The sequence below is a fragment of the Esox lucius genome, chromosome 2 (genome assembly GCF_011004845.1).
Source record: "Esox lucius isolate fEsoLuc1 chromosome 2, fEsoLuc1.pri, whole genome shotgun sequence".
Classification (NCBI taxonomy): Eukaryota; Metazoa; Chordata; class Actinopteri; order Esociformes; family Esocidae; genus Esox; species Esox lucius.
Genome location: NC_047570.1, coordinates 39,822,672 through 39,840,660, shown reverse-complemented (window position 1 = coordinate 39,840,660; position 17,989 = coordinate 39,822,672). Strand labels below are relative to the sequence as shown.

Below are 17,989 nucleotides of genomic sequence, written 5' to 3'. Positions count from 1 at the left end.
AACTCTTAAATATCTCCACTGATGAGGGACCATTGGGAGGCAGCTGTGTAGGGGCAGTGCTTGCCCTACTGGACGCCCCTGGATGGTTCTGGAAGCTGGCAGCTTTGATGCCCACTGAACTTAACATGTCTTCTGAAACAGAATGCAGTGATGCCAACTGAATGTAACATGTATTCTGACACAGAATACAGTGATGCATACAGAACCTAACATGTCTTTGGATACAGAATGCAGTGATGCGTACAGAACGTAACATGTCTTCTGATACAGAATGCAGTGATGCATACAAAACCTAACATGTCTTCTGATACAGAATGCAGTGATGCATACAAAACCTAACATGTCTTTTGATACAGAATGCAGTGTAGCATACAAAACCTAACATGTCTTTGGGTACAGAATGCAGTGATGCGTACAGAATGTAACATGTCTTCTGATACAGAATGCAGTGATGCATACAAAACCTAACATGTCTTTTGATATAGAATGCAGTGATGCGTACTGAACTTAACATGTCTTTGGATACAGAATGCAGTGATGCGTACAGAACCTAACATGTCTTCTGATGCAGAATGCAGTGATGCGTACAGAATGTAACATGTCTTCTGATACAGAATGCAGTGATGCATACAAAACATAACATGTCTTCTGATACAGAATGCAGTGATGCATACAAAACCTAACATGTCTTTTGATATAGAATGCATTGATGCGTACTGAACTTAACATATCTTCTGACAAAGATTGTAGTGATGCGTACTCAACCTAATATGCCTTCTCTTCCAGATCTCCATGCCCTCCTTCCCTGTGGTGGTAAAGATTGGACATGCCCACTCTGGAATGGGAAAGGTATGGCCTAAATATTTAAAAATATTTATATAATTAGAATAATGTTTGTAATAATGATCCAAAAGTACATTCATTATATGATTAAATACTTATTTTTATATTTTATAATGTCAAAAGAAATGCATGGCATTTCTAAACTATTATATAATACCCACATTTTCAATTGTATAGTTTTTATTTATGTCATGTAACTGTTATTTAATGAAAAACCTCACATGTAGATAATTCAGCTATTTCCCAAGTAACTGGGAGAGAAGTAAAACAATGCTGCAAGTCCAAAAAGTATCACGAATAAAAAAGCAGCTTGGAGACACATTACATTTGTGAACAGTTAAATGATATATGGGAGAACAGAGCGAAAAACACTTTCATGAATACCAAAACTGTTACAGTTGTTGTTAATGAGGTTGAATATACAGCTCAATAAAAAAAATAATCTTTACTTTCCAAAAAAGTTGAAAGGAAGTTTTTGAGTGAGGAAGAGGAGCGTTGAATTTGCAGTGGTCTCTTAATTTTAACCCTTCTTCACATAGACCAACAGAAGAACTGGATGTGGGTTTTTCACCAACAGATTAGGCGCAAAACCATTCAATTGGAGAGAAACATGAGAGACCAGGGCAACATTGGAGACCAGGGTAACATTGGAGACCAGGGTAACATTGGAGACCAGGGTTACATTGGAGACCAGGGTAACATGAGAGACCAGGGGAACATGAGAGACCAGGGGAACATGAGAAACCAGGGTAACATTGGAGACAAGGGTAACTTTGGAGACTAGGGTAACATGGGTGACTAGGGTAACATGGTTGACCCACACCTCCGGAGTACCAGGCTTGAAAGACTCATTGCTGTCCCTGTCCAAAGTCCTCCTGGTTCTGTTGCAGATCATGACGATACCTGACGATTTCAGCCGCCACACTGCCGACCCCCACTCCCCCCAGGTTGTCCCTGTCCTTGTCCATCTGTTCATGCTTCTGACCTGGACTTTTAATACTAGATTCAGCCCACATGCATTTATTAATCATTATAACTTGTACTCTTAAAATGTTTACCCAGCACATCCAGAAGAGGACTGGTCACCCCTCTGTGCCTGGTTCCTCACTAGGTTTTTCCTAGCCACTGAAATTCAACTCTGTTGTTGTTTGCTCCTTTGGGTTTCAGGCTGGTTGTTTTGTAAAAGCATTTTGTGACAACTGCGATTGTAAAAAGGGCTTTATAAATACATCTGTTAGATAGAGAAACACTTCGCTGGCTACAACCTTCACTAGCAGCATTATAGTAAGCCTAAAATAAAACCGTTTACGATTACATTGTGACTATTTCTGGTGGATTTCAGAAGTAAGCATCTGTGCATGCTTTTTGGGTTATGCACAGTAGATCACAACCCCTTGCGCAGTAAAATAGAAGGGGTTTCCACAATTCTCTCATCTTTTCACTAGATGAAAACGTTATTGTCACCTGTATTGATATTTATTGTATCAATGTCATTCACGAATGAAAGAAAAACGAAACATTGTTGTGCCATGAAATGAAATTGCTTCAGCAGTGTAAAGTTTCTCTTCAGTCTCGCTAGAAATTTTTCAATTCTTATGACTATTCCAAGTAGTAAGTAGATAGTACTAAGCCTATGACTGGCTAATAAGCTGTTAAAATGGCCAGTGGCAAAAGCCATACAGTTCATAGATGCTATTAGTGGTGGAAGTAAACTTACAATGACAAAATGATCTAATGTTGAGATGCTATACCGACACTCAGCACACATATAGCTTAGTGGTGTTGTGGTTAAAGGCACAATTTGTCACATGGGAGACCCAGACTCGAATCCAGCGAGGGCTACAACAAGCCAGGGCTTCATCCCTTCTAATTGCGGGCCAGCCAAACTTGGCCTGCCTGGTTCCTTTTCTTGTTAGACCTTGTTAGATAGCAACTTTCACTGTTTTGTAATCGTAACTCTGAAAGCCACTAAATGTCAGCAGTTGAGGGTGTAAGATTTGAGTTTAAATATAAGGCGAAACACAGGCTAAACTACATCAATCATCCATCAAGTTTCAATTTTCAAGGTTTATTTGTCAAATGCACTGAACAACACAGTGTCATCCTGCACAATGAAATACTTGTGACATGGCACCCGACACGTAGTGAGAGTTAAAAGGAAGAATATACAGCTCTGGAAAATATTAAGAGATCACTGCACCTTTTTCTTTCCTTTCCACAAAAGTCGAAAAGGAAGGTTTTGAGTGAGAAACAGAAGGGTTAAAATTAAGAGACCACTGCAAATTGAAAGCTTCTGTTACTCTCTCAAAAATTTCCTTTTCAACTCTTTTGGAAAGGAAAGAAAAAGTGCAGTGGTGTCTTAATTTTTTCTGGAGATGTATAAGCAAAAATATAGAAAGACAATAAATAATAATACAATAAAGCAACAATATACTGTACATAACACCTTAACACGGGAAAGGTCAGAGAACATAAATGAAATGAGGCAATGGCTATAGAAAGACATCTACATGTGAAAATACCCATCTCTGCTATTAGGGCAATAATTAAGATATGTAAAACAACTGGAACTGTGATGAACCTTGCTGGGGAAAAGATTAATGTGTTTTGCCCCCTCACACAGTTCGAAGGATGGTTCAAATGGCATGTCATTTTTGTATGTAATTGTAGTTTGCTCTTTGATATCTATGCAGGTAAAGGTGGATAACCTGAGTGATTTCCAAGACATAGCCAGTGTGGTGGCCATCACTCAGACATACAGCACCACCGAACCTTTCATAGACGCCAAATACGACATCAGGATCCATAGGATCGGCAGTGACTACAAGGCTTACATGTACGTCTCTGTGTATGGTTAGTTTTGATCGGTCTGTGGTAAACGTATAATATGTTCATGATAATGTACAATGATTGTGTATATGATAATGTATAATACTGGGCCCTTAATAATTATTGGACCACTTTGTCAAAAGGAAAAAAGAAAGCTAAGAAGGAATGTCATTGTTGTTTTAAGTATGTCAAGTTTAGTACTTAAAGACTCTTAATAGGCTCTGTGCACCAGCATAGTGATGAACTTCCGCTTTTGTCTAGAAGTCGGCATTGCAGTTTCCGGTTTACTACCTGTCCTCATCCGCATTAGTAAACACCTAAACTCCCAACAAGATGAATGATGCTGTTGTACGAAAAAAATATATAATGTATGTGACTCATTTAAGTTTCAAGGTACTGTGGGTGGGTCTACAGAACACTGTTGTGTGCCACTGTGCTGGGCTTCAGGACATGCTGGTGTAGAGGCAATTATCTCAAAATGTATATTTTTCAATTTCACCAAGTGGGGCATCATTTTAATCAGGAGAATGTCCTCTTTTTAATAAAATAGTCAGAAAAAGCGATTTTGTATATACTTCCACGTAACGCAGGTTCAAGCGCAATTAAGGACCAGATGTTTACTTCCTATGCCAGTTGTTATTTTTCAGTTTTGTTGTGAAATGAGGTTACGGTAGTAAAATAAAAGAGGAGACCTGTTTTGGTGCTTTTTTGAGGCTATGGAATTTTATGCTTCATTCATTTAGAAGAGGCTGAACGAAGGTTTGTTTCAATTCACTTGCTATGGGGATGCGCTAGCGTAAACTATTTACCCTCGTAGTTGTGCAGATAACTCGATATGTAGAGTTTGAATCCTTTGTTCCGCTTGCATGTTGGAGCAGGGGACCAGGCATCAACAATTCGATGGACATCACTAATGCTTATTTTAGACAGGTCTTGGAGACATCTACTAAAAACAGACATTTTGGGCGACGCGGGTGATCGCCTTAAGTAAACCGGAAACTGATATGCCAACTTCTGGCTAAAACAGAATTTCGTCACTACGCTTGTGCACAGAGCCTATTGGACACCTTGTTTTACTGGGGGTACAGTACTTATTCTTGAAAATAAATCTTTTTTTTTGTAGTCTAGAACCTTAGAAAGGTTAGATTTCTGTCATATTTGAGTGTACGGTCAACAACAAAAAAAATTCCTAGATGTTTTTATACATTTTCACCAACGTGTCCAATAATTGTAAAGGGCACTGTAAATGTGTTTATATTCATGTTTAATGGCTGTCTGCATGATAATGTATAGCATACACATGTGATTATTTATAACGTATGTGTGATAATATACAGTATATGTATGATTTCTTGTATGTGTGTTTGACAAGGTATAATTCATGTATATGATAATCTATAACGTGTGTACTGTGCTGCTTGAAAGTATGTCAACCCCTTGTGCAGTCTTAGATTTCTTTAGTGTTCACCATGAAATATTTATTAAATCAAAACCAGTCTGTTTTATCTGATATAACAGGATCATTGTTGCCAATTTCATATGTTGGTTTAGAGGAAATCAGGCATATTGTAGAAAAAAATAATGAAAAAGGGATTAGTGCAGGTGCAAAAGTAAATTAACCCCAAACTCCGTAAGTTAAATCAAGAGATCTTTATGAAAGTGTTTGGCGGGACTCTGATAAATAATAATAAACAATAAACCTGGTTAGTCAGATGTTACCCATACTGGTGAACACAGAACACACCATGCCAAGAGGAAAGGAGATCTCAGAGTACAACAGGAAAAGGGTAGTGAGATCAGTCTGGGGAAATCTAGAAAAGTTCCATCAGTCCACTGTGAGGCAAATCATTTACACATGGAGAGCATTTAAAACTGTATGCGCCAAAAGCCTTCACTAAATAGCATTTTAGTTTTATAACTAAAATAAATCTGATATTTTGAAAAACACTGACACACTAGTTACCTGTTTTTTTTTACCCCTAATCCATAACTAATTCACCAAAACCATGTATTAAAACAAATAAAACAAATAAAAAATAGAAATCTTATCCTTGATTATTCAACAAATTAATTGTTAGTGAAACAAATTAAAACATTTTATACATTTTCAAGGTCTCTTTTACAGCTCAGTTCTAAGTATATACAGTTTAGTTACAAGGAATAAAAACAAACAGAACAGACAAAACAAGACGATTACACAGCAGAATACAAAATATAATGCTTTAGACACAGGTACCCTTACCCTTAGAGGCATCAGGTTTTAGTGGATACTGGGCCTGGTAAGGACTGTGGCATCCCTTAGGTGTAACCCAGGGACAGGATTTTTTCTGAAATCATAGTGATATTACAGCCAATAATTGGACCTGATGTTCTAAACAAATGCAACACACTTGTCTTCACCCAGTGGAAACAGTACAAGGAGAATACATATACAGCTCTGGAAAAAATTAAGAGACCACTGCAAAATTATCAGTTTCTCTGGTTTTACTATTCATAGGTATGTGTTTGAGTAAAATGAACAGTTTTGTTTTATTATATAAACTACTGATAACAATACTCTCAAATTCCAAATAAAAACCTTGTCATTTTGAGTAATTATTTGTAGAAAATAACAACTGGTCAAAATAACCAAAAACATATGCATTGTTTTCAGACATCAAATAATGCAAAGAAAAAAAATTCATATTAATTTTTCAACAACAAAAAACTCATGTTTTACCTTAGGAAGAGTTCAGAAATCAATATTTGGTGGAATAACACAGATTTTCTATCACAGCTTTCATGCATCTTGGCATGCCCTGTCACATTGCTGGGTGACTTTATGCCACTTCTGGCACATAAATGTAAGTAGATCGGCTTTGTTTGATGGCTTGTGACCATCAATCTTTCTCTTGATCAAATTTCAGAGGTTTTCAATGGGGTTCAGGTCTGGAAATTGGGCTGGCCATGACAGGGTCCTGATCTGGTGGTCCTCCATACACACATTGATTGACCTGGCTGTGAGGCATGGAGCGTTGTCCTTCTGGAAAAACCAATTCTCAGAGTTGGGCAACATTGTCAGAGCAGAACGAAGTAGGAGTTCTTCCAGGATAACCTTGTACTTGGCTTGATTCATGCATCCTTCACAAAGACAAATCTGCCAGATTCCAGCCTTGTTGAAGCATCCCCAGATTATCACGGATCATCCACCAAATTTCACAGTGGGTGCAAGTCTCTGTCTAACCATTAGACGATCAGGTGTTGGGCAAAGCTGAAAATTTGACTTGTCAGAGTAGATGACCTTACTCCATTCCTCTATGGTCCAAGTCTTTTGCAAACTTCAGCCTGGCTCTTCTTTGCTTCTCATTGATGAAGGGCTTTTTTTCTAGCTTTGCACAACTTCAGCCCTGCCACTAGGAGACTGTTTTGAACAGTCCTCACCGTGCACTTCAACTTAGCTGCTGTTTGCCATTCTTTTTGTAAGTCACTTGATGTCATCCTAGGGTTGTTGAGTGACATTCGAATGAGTTGATGTTCATCTCAGTCAGTGGACAGTCGTTATCGCCCTCTGCCAGTCTGTAGCAATGCTCACTGTATACCTCTGGCAGTAAAGCTAGAATTGAACCCTTCTTTTCCTCACTCAAAGCTTTTCATTTCAACTTTTTTATCATGCTGAATAGTTGTTTTTTAATTTAATTACCTTTGAGGTACTTGTTATTGCCTCCAGCTGGTCCTATTGCAAGAGGATAGTTTTTCCTTGTTAAATTAGATTTGGTTCAGGTAATCACCTAATCAGTACCTCATTAAGTAAAATGACGTGTACCTCATTAAGTAAAATAACACCTTAAGATGTGGAATTTAACAGAGATTGGAATGGAATGGCTGCCATAAATTCATGTAATTTATAATTTTTAGACAATTTAGGTTGATAACAACATAGTAGATTAATAATGCTGTGGCTGGCAAGTGATGCTGTGGAGGACAATATGTGACAATGGTCTGAAAGGCTTGGTGGTTCTAGTGTTAACATGACAACCAAAATATCCCCAAGAAAAATAATGAAACAGGTAAATGCCAATATAAACATAACATCTGGAGATTTGCAGACCTCCCTTGCTGCATCACTGGTTACTGTGCATAATTGAACTATCTGAAGAACACTGAAAAATGGCATTTGGAGGTCAAAAACGAACCACTCTGAGGTTTCTGGAATGCAAAGTTAAGTTCATTATCTGGAGAAATAAGTCTGGTGACTTTACATTATCAAGGGAACCTGAGAACGTCAAGCCATTAGTCAAGGAGCAAAAGCTAGACCGAAAAAGATGTCTTCCAAGAAGAAAACTATCCAGAGCATTGAAGCAAAGAAAAATTAGGAGTGTTTTGATTGGCCAAGTCAAATTCCTGATCTTAATCCAATCCAGATGCTGTGGCTGGACCTATAGTCGACAATACCTGTCAGACACCCTCAAACATCACTCAATGGGCGATTACTCCAAGTTGTCGCTGCTAATGGAGGTGCCTCCAGCTATTAAATGAAGGGTTCACAGTTTTGCAAACATGAAATCTGAGTTTTTGTTAAATAAGTTACGGATTAACGGATTACAAAAAACGGTAACTGGAATTTGTTAAATCACCCCTAAAATATTGTAATGGAATTACAGATACTTTTGAATTTCTTTTTGATTACTTCTTGGATTATTTATTTAAAAAATAATAGGCATGCAAAATCATTACGACTGGTTGCATGTTTGATTTCTTTATTTTATGTTTTAAAAACATTGTTATTTGAAACTAGATATGAGTTGCACGCCTCAGTTGTCTGTGATCACCATGTGTGCTAAGGTGGGTGCGCATTAGTAAAAACCCATATAAAATGTGATTTAGTAATCTACTATCTATGCATCGTTCCCAGAACAATGATAGGCGATACCTGGTATTTAATCTTTTTCAGATAAGACTTGCTTAGAAGATTAGGCAACTATTTGTCAGGTAGTAACATGGTGTGGCCTTTAAGATAACATTTGAGGCGGAAAGATTTGTCGGGAAGCACTCTGCCAAAGGATGATTTGCATTTGATGCAGCCACCTCAACTCCATATAGGTAGGCCATGTGATTCTGCTTGCTCTGGATCTCAGAAATGTGCGATCGTTGGTTATCATTAGCTGCTGACAACACTGACTTTAAATTAAGAGTGCTGGTGTAAATCACAGCTTATTTTGGTAATTTGTGTTTTGAAAATCCATCGCTGGTGGCTCAAATAATCATAGGTTACTTTTGCACTGGTAAAACATATTTGTGTGCAGGTGTTCATGATTGTGAACATGCATTTGCATGCCAGGAGTTTCTGCAACATTTTAACAATGTTGTGGTTGTGGAGCAAAACATCAAACTACTGCAATTAAAGTGTATGTGTGAAAAGCTATGGATATCTTGATTTTTATATACAATAATGTCAATACCCTTATTGTATATGAATATTTCCAAAAGGACAGAAATCCAACTCATGTCCATAGATGTAAACAATATTACATGTATGTTTTTTCATTTTCACTAGTATCCCCATATGGCCAAATGGAAACCACTCATTTAAACTAACCTCACAACCCTGATCATGTGTACCAAATTTAATCCCTGCAGTAATTTTTTCCGTATGGTCCTTGTCAACATACATACCAAGGAGAATTATCATCCCATTATCCTTGTAGGAGATGTCTATATATGTGCAAAACCACACCCCTGCACATGTTCATCTGTCAATGGGGGCCATGTTTTTTGACATAATGGTCTGGCTGATATAACTTTTGAAGACCATGGTCCCTAGATGCCAAATAACAAAGTATATGAAGATCGGACAGTTCATGCCAGAGGAGTATGGCGGTGGGAAAAAGGGCGGAAAATCCATCATGGCGGACATTATGGGTCCCAATGGCAAAAATTGTCATTATGAGGAGCTACACCTATCAACTAATTTTCAATACTCTATGTCACAAGGGGTGGGTGTGGTGAGCTTGCAAAAAGTGCAATTTTGGAGGCTTGTGACAGTGCCACCATGAGGCTAACATGCATGCCACTGCACCATAAGTTGCGGCCCTAGGCCCTTTACTACCATAATAATGTAGGCACCTTTAAGGCATTTTATCTCACGGGAATTGGCAAAAAACACCCTTTTTTGCCTGAAGAATCATAATAATAATTAAAGCTGCAAGCAGCATTTAGCGGGTTTCAGCATTGACGCTACTACTAGCCAGATTGCAATTTTTTTTCAATTTATATCCATTGTTGCAATCAATACGACATCTATGCTTTTTCCTTTCCTATAGTGCCCCCATCTGGCCAACTTGAAACATCATTCACACAAAGTGAAATCACAACCTCATGTGTACCAAATGTAATCGCATTGAGTTACAAAGAACAATGGCTATAATGCTGTGTTGTGGCTATAATGCTGCCACTGTTTGGCCAAACTGAATGTACTTGCATGTTACATTTCAATATTTTTCAAGACATTTACCACAAATGGTATTACAATACAATATTCTGCATCACATAAATATGGATACTTCAATTGTCTGACACTATCAGAGCAGTATAACACCTTAAGCGTCAAAACAATGTAACTAGGTACTTGCTGGAAATTTTCAAAATGTAATAAATGTAGCTTAATTGTATGGTAAATATAACTGTACGAATATTTATCAGTCTTCCCCAGCGCAGAGCATTTAAATGAATTTACCTTTTGCTTGTTTTATGATAATGATGGGGTCAGAAGAGATAGTTATTATAATTTTCAAAGCTATGTTTACTTCAGTATGTGTATTAACATCAATGATTGAGCAAATTATTTCTTTTAGATTTCTTTAATTTCGATGATCAAAAGACTGTCACGATGCAGGTGTAGTGGAGTGTGTACAAGAGAAACTCGAGTCAAACGCAGGGAGACGATAAACGTAACTTGTATTTTCAATATACAAAATCAAAGGCATGCTATAAAACTGCACACCAGCACTAAAACAAACGTGCCTATCTCCAGTAATGTAAGACATAGAACAATACCACACAAAGACACCCAGAAACACATGAACTAATATAGGCAACATAATGAGGGAATGGACACCAGGTGTGTGCAATAACAAGACATGACAGTGCCGTGGGAGGAGGAGCGGCGTGGCTAGAAGGCCGGCGATGACGCACGCCGAACACCACGTCGGGAGGGGTGGCGCGCCTCCTCCACACGCGTCCTTGTTACAAAGACTGTTACAGGTGGCCACAATAAATCCAATACCTTTCTAGATTTCCATTTATTTGTAAAATGCCTTCCCTATTCTTACTGTAAAAATATGTTGACTTTGGTATGGCATGGGCATATAGCCTATGTACCCATGCGTTACTGTTAAATTACAACTCAGATTTCATTTTAATTTAACTGCCATGTCTACATGTCAGTTAAATTAAAGGTACAATTGATACGTTCAACCCTCAGAAGTGGAGCTGTAGAAACCAATGAAAACAGAGAAATGACTTAACAACTGAGAATGGATTATCTACTGAGGCTTAAACACATAACATCCTCTCTACCAAAGGCACATTTTTAATAGCTAAATCATTGGTTATAATGTTCATGTCACCAGAATGATTTAAGGTGAACCCATGCTAGTTTAGACTGAAACTCTTGTAGCATTTATTTTTGATGAAATAATCATGGCAACGTTGCATTCCACTCAATATTTGCTTACATTAGCAAGTCATTGTACAAATGAAAACAGAGAATTAGCTTAGCTACCTGAGCATAGATTAGCATCTAAGGCTTGAAAGCATGACACCATCCCTAAATGGTCAAATTATTATTAGCTAACCCGTCTCTCTCATCTTCATCCGCTTATCTGGTATCGGGTCGCTAGGGCAGCAGCTCCAGCAGGGGACCCAAAACTTCCCTTTCCCGAGTCACATTTGCCAGCTCTGACTGGGGGATCCCGAGGCGTTCCCAGGCCAGTGTCGAAATATAATCTCTCCACCTAGTCCTGGGCCTACCCCGAGGTCTCCTCCCAGCTGGATGTGCCTGGAACACCTCCCTAGGGAGACCTTACCAGATGCCCGAACCACCTCAACTGGCTCCTTTCGACGCAAAGGAGCAGCGGCTCTACTCCGAGTTTCTCACGGATGGCTGAGCTTCTCACCCTATCCCTAAGGGAGAAGCCAGCCACCCTTCTGAGAAAACCCATTTCAGCCGCTTGTACTCGCGATCTTGTTCTTTCGGTCATGACCCAGCCTTCATGACCATAGGTGAGGGTAGGAAGGAAAATTGACAGGCTCAGCTCTCTTTTCGTCACAACGGTGCGGTAAAACGAATGCAATATCGTCCCCGCTGCTCCGATTCTCCGGCCAATCTCCCGCTCCATTGTCCCCTCACTCGCGAACAAGGCCCCGAGATACTTGAACTCCTTTACTTGGGGTAACGCCTCATTCCCTAGACCGTAGTTTGTATTGTTCATGTACAGATTACATTTAAAAAATAACCTACCCAACCCTTTAAATTATCAAGGAAAATATATAGTATGTGTTTGTTTGTGTTCTTTATCAGTAATGCCTTTATTACAAATTGGGGTTCCAATAAGGATTTTGAGTTTATTGTACTATTTTATATTAAAATAATGACCATCCCTTTACAGCTCTCATACTTTCAAGAAGCAGTGTATTTTGATCAAAATGTCTGTGTATGTTTATTGAATGTATGAGATAATATTGTTATGTATGCATTTATGATCATATTTACTTTGTGATAACATGTAATGTGTGTTAAATAATATTTATGTGATGTTTTAGGAATCTGTATGTACAGTACATACAATGCATGTTTGTGTGTACATAGTTGCGCTTAAGTTTGCATACCCTTGGAGAATTGGTAGTATATGTACCACTGAGTGGGCAGGCAAAACACATGTCTTTTATTTCTTATGGGATTCACATTCAACTGTAGGTCTTAACAGAATGGCACAATCATAAAACAAAACATGGCAACAAAGAAAAAAATGACCCCTGTTCAAAAGTCTGCATACCCTTAGTTCTTAATACTGTGTATTGCCACATTTAGCATCAATGACAGCGTGCAGTCTTTTGTAATAGTTGTCTATGAGGCCCTGATTTCTTGCAGTTGGTATAGCTGCTCATTCGTCTGGGCAAAATGCCTCCAGTTCATGCAAAGTCTTTGGTCATCTTGCATGAACCGCACATTTGAGATCTCCCCAGATTGGCTCAATGATATTAAGGTCAGGAGACTGTGATGGCCACTCCCTGAATTTTCCACTTCTTAATAAGTGATTGAACAGTACTGACTGGCATTTGCAAGGCTTTGGATGACTTTTTATATCCTTTTCCATCTTTATAAAGTTCAATTACCTTGTTACCCAGGTCTTTTGACAGTTATTTTCTGCTCCCCATGGCATAGTATCTAGCCTGCTCAGTGCATCCACATGAGAGATGACAAAATCATTGACCATTTATACACAGTCACTAATTGCAATAAAAAAATACACAGGTGTGGGAAATCTACCTTTAATTGCCGTTTCCACCTGTGTGTGTGTCACTTTGTGTATCTGTAACAAGGCCAAACATTCAAGGGTATGTAAACTTTTGGTCAGGGCCATTTGGGTGATTTCTGTTATCATTATGATTTTAAAAGGAGCCAAACAACTATGTGATAATAAATGGCTTCATATGATCACTGTCCTTATATAACAGTTTCTTGCATGATCAGTCATGTTTTCGAAATCAATGCCAAAATATCACAATTTCTGCCAGGGTATCCAAACTTATGAGCACAACTGTACACATGTATCATGAGTGTGTGTTTCTATTCAAGGCGGACCTCCATTTCTGGGAACTGGAAGAGCAACACAGGATCAGCCATGCTGGAACAGGTGGCCATGACAGACAAGTGAGTCACTTCCGATTGACTAATGTAACTGAGTTACACTGTAATAGGGAAGTTAAATGTTTTCAGGATCTCCATTAACTATCATGAAATGCAGCAGCTACTCTTCCTGGGGTTCACACAAAACATTTTAGACAGAGATTAAAAGCATTCTTTCTTCTGTATGAGTTCCTTGTAAAAAGGTTGCTACAAGCAAACACAAACTCATATATTAAAACAGTCATATTTGTCCTCTGGCGAAATGTCATCAATGCTTCACATTTTACAAAAGACATCGGAGACAGGGCCCAAATTCATGCAACTAATTTTATAGGAACCCCTTCTTTGAAGCAGGTAAATAGAGTTCAATGGCTGGTACAGGGGTGCATAGGTGCTGGGGTGCAAGAGTGCAGGGGTGCAGCAATACTGGGGTGCAAGGGTGGAGTGGTGCTGGGGTGCAGGAATGCAAGGGAGCTGTGGTGCAAGTGAGTGCAGTGGTGCAAGGGATGCAGGGGTGCTGGGGTGCAAGTCAGTGCAGGGGTGTAAAGGTTCTGGGGTGCAAGTGAGTGCAATGGTGCAGGGTTGTAGGGGTGCAAGGGTGTTGGGGTGAAAGGGTGCAGGGGTGCAAGTGGGTGCAGGGATGCTGGGGTGCAATTGGGTGCAGGGATGTTGGGGGGCAAGTGTGTGCAGGGATGCCGGGGTGCTGGGGTGAAAAGGTGTAGGGGCGCAGGGATGCTGTGGTTTCGGGGTGCAAGTGGACAGGGTGGCAGGGGGTTCCTATATTTGGCATTCCTCTTGTCTGTACAGACTCTGTACTTTCCAATCAGCTCAATACTTAACTAGAAATATACATTGTAGAATTAATTTAATATATAAGTTCAGTAATATTCCATAAGTTTGTTTGAATGTTCTATTCCATTTGAAAGAAAATATGAAAAGAATCCTAATGTACTATAATATCTGGAGTAGGAACTGATCAGAAGTGTTAAATCTTTTGCAGAATTTTTTGGGGATAAAAACAAAAACATTTGGGGAGGATTTTGGAATAAGAGCAATCGGTGGCACGTATCCTGATTTCTGACAGAAAACATCTAAATCCTTACTGGCAAGATGAAGAAGTATGTACATCTCTCCAATAATAATTTGATTTACATTGACATTTTAATAAATTAGCAGATGCTCTGATCCAGAAAAGGATGTAGGGTAGGAATGCAGGGTAGGGATGCAGAGTTGTGATGTAGGGTAGGGATGCAGGGTTTGAGCATTTTCTGAAGGTATGGGAGGAGGAGCTTCTCTTGTTGCTCCATAGCCAATCACCAAGTCCTTGTAGCGTATACAGTTAGGTCTGGAAATAATTGGACACTGACACATGTTTTGTTATTTTGTCTGTTTACCAAAATATGTTCAAGTTACAGTTAAATAATGAATATGGGCTTAAAGGGCTGCCTCTCAGCTTTAGTTTGAAGGTATTCACATTCAAATTGGAGGAAGGGTTTAGGAATTTCAGCTCTAATATGTAGCCCCCTGTTTTTCAAGGGACCAAAAGTAATTGGACAATTGACTCAAAAGTCAATAGTCCAATTCAGATTGGTCAAGTAGTAGTAGAGTTTACTCGCATATGTTTTCAACCACAATTTTTAAATGTCTGCAGCCGTCCTCAGCTTAGTAAAGGAGTTAGTTGTACTTGCAAACAGAATAACCTTTTTATGCAGAATATAAATCGAACGACAGATGCATGAAAAAGTCCAGGCCTTATTGTGTTTATGCTGAGGACCAAATACAGCGGGAATTGGAAACGGCGTAATAATGTGTTCGTGAAAATACCCTGCAAGTTACATGAGCTGAACATTTTCACACCGTGAAAACAAGATTACAAGAAGATCAAGGATCACAATAACAGAAGTGGTTCTGACCGGCGGAGCAAATAGTTTGACCGTCTACGTGCGTTGCTGGGTCACAGGTCAGCCTTCTGTGGCACTGCAGCAACGATTGACTCAGCTGCTGCGTTTTTGGAAGCCATAGTGGAAGACACAGAAACTGGATAACCAGTCGGTTTAAGGTAAATCGCAGTGTTTTACATGATGCATGTTAAATGCTATAACGTTATGTTTTGGAAAAGTCAGGATATTTGTATACTAATAATGTTATTTTTTGTCAAGCTATTGTTCCTCTAGACAAAAAACAATGTTAGCTACAGGAACATCAAAGAGTTTGAATGTGATTGGTTCATTCTGAACACTGCCACATCCCCAGTTATAAGAGGGTGTGCACACTTATGCAACCAGGTTATTGTAAGGTTTTTATTATTCATTTTCCCCCTTCCAAGATTTCGGTTTGTTTTCCAGTTGAATTGTTCACATTATAGGTCACATTAAAAGTGGACAAAGTTCTGACATGATTTATCTTTGTCTCATTCTTTTACATCACAAAAACCTGGCATTTTCACAGGGGTGTGTAGACTTTTTATATCCATTGTATGTATGACAACCACCCCTAACCTGCTAGGCTAGTGGACTAATACAAACAAAAATACCTATGTGTAAGCCAATGTACACTCACCTAAAGGATTATTAGGAACACCATACTAATACTGTGTTTGGCCCCCTTTCACCTTCAGAACTGCCTTAATTTTACGTGGCATTGATTCAACAAGGTGCTGAAAGCATTCTTTAGAAATGTTGGCCCATATTGATAGGATAGCATCTTGCAGTTGATGGAGATTTGTGGGATGCACATCCAGGGCACGAAGCTCCCGTTCCACCACATCCCAAAGATGCTCTATTGGGTTGAGATCTGGTGACTGTGGGGGCTATTTCAGTACAGTGAACTCATTGTCATGTTCAAGAAACCAATTTGAAATAATTCAAGCTTTGTGACATGGTGCATTATCCTGCTGGAAGTAGCCATCGAAGGATGGGTACATGGTGGTCATAAAGGGATGGACATGGTCAGAAACAATGCTCAGGTAGGCCGTGGATTTAAACAATGCCCAATTGGCACTAAGGGGCCTAAAGTGTGCCAAGAAAACATCCCCCACACCATTACACCACCACCACCAGCCTGCACAGTGGTAACAAGGCATGATGGATCCATGTTCTCTTTCCGTTTATGCCAAATTCTGACTCTACCATCTGAATGTCTGAACAGAAATCGAGACTCATCAGACCAGGCAACATTCTTCCAGTCTTCAACTGTCCAATTGTGGTGAGCTCGTGCAAATTGTAGCCTCTTTTCCTATTTGTAGTGGAGATGAGTGGTACCCGGTGGGGTCTTCTGCTGTTGTAGCCCATCCGCCTCAAAGTTGTGCGTGTTGTGACTTCACAAATGCTTTGCTGCATACCTCTGTTGTAACGAGTGGTTATTTCAGTCAAAGTTGCTCTTCTATCAGCTTGAATCAGATTGACAGACGGATCGGTGCAGCTTCTGCAGTAATGCGGTCCATGTATCGGTCTGTCGTGGTGAAGAAAGAGCTGAGTCGCAAGGCGAAGCTCTCGATTTACCGGTCAATCTACGTTCCTACTCTCACTTATGGTCATGAGCTTTGGGTCATGACCGAAAGGACAAGATCCCGGATACAGGTGGCTGAAATGAGCTTTCTCCGCAGGGTGGCTGGGCAATCCCTTAGAGACAGGGTGAAAAGCTTGGTCACCCCGGAGGAGCTCAGAGTAGAGCCGCTGCTCCTCCACATCGAGAGGGGTCAGCTGAGGTGGCTTGGGCATCTGTTCCGGATGCCTCCGGAACGCCTTCCCGGGAAGGTGTTCCGGGCCCGTCCCACTGGGAGGAGACCCCGGAGAAGACCTAGGACACGCTGGAGGGACTATGTCTCCCGGCTGGCCTGGGAACTCATTGGGTTGAATCATTTTCAGGTGATCTGTATTTGTGTAATGAGGGAGGGTGTGGCAACAGCAGGCGCGCAGATGGCACTAGGGACGGGGGGGATATGACCCCCCCAGATTCATAGAGACCCGATCCGTCCCCCGCCCTCACCATCCCTACGAAAGGTGAAATAAATCGGTAAAACAGAGGACTAACCAGTGTTTACACTAACTCTCTGTGTGTGTGCTATGACTCCTGAGTGACGCATCGCCAGGGTCCTATGAGGAGCTGGTAGGTGCCTCAATCATGCCTGTAGGAGCGGTAACCAGTTACCATAGTGATCATATACCATCTATGATTGTGCTGAGTCTGTGATTTTCTGAACTGAATCGACTGTATAAATGCCACATAAAGGCAATGGCATGAAGGCTTTAGCACTTAGCAAACACAGCAAAATGTGGAGACCATAACTATGCATTTAGGTGAGTGGACAGAGGCAAATAATGAATGAACACAAAAAGAATGGTTGGATAAATCAAACAATTTATCGTCGTCAGGAAATAATGTTTAATCTTATCATTTAACCCATTGTACTGTATAAATTGACTGAGGTAT

At 39.8% G+C, this 17,989-nt stretch overlaps 1 protein-coding gene across 2 annotated transcripts in view; it reads left to right on the top strand.

Moving 5' to 3' along the window:
- Nucleotides 1-17,989, top strand: part of LOC105013033 (synapsin-2) — a 164,929-nt gene that overhangs the window by 123,245 nt on the left and 23,695 nt on the right. For both annotated transcript variants that reach the window (XM_020056412.3, XM_010874275.4), the window contains exons 6-8: nt 787-849; nt 3,537-3,679; nt 13,508-13,582. In XM_020056412.3, coding sequence (XP_019911971.2) covers nt 787-849; nt 3,537-3,679; nt 13,508-13,582 — 281 coding nt within the window. The remainder of the gene's footprint in view (nt 1-786; nt 850-3,536; nt 3,680-13,507; nt 13,583-17,989) is intronic.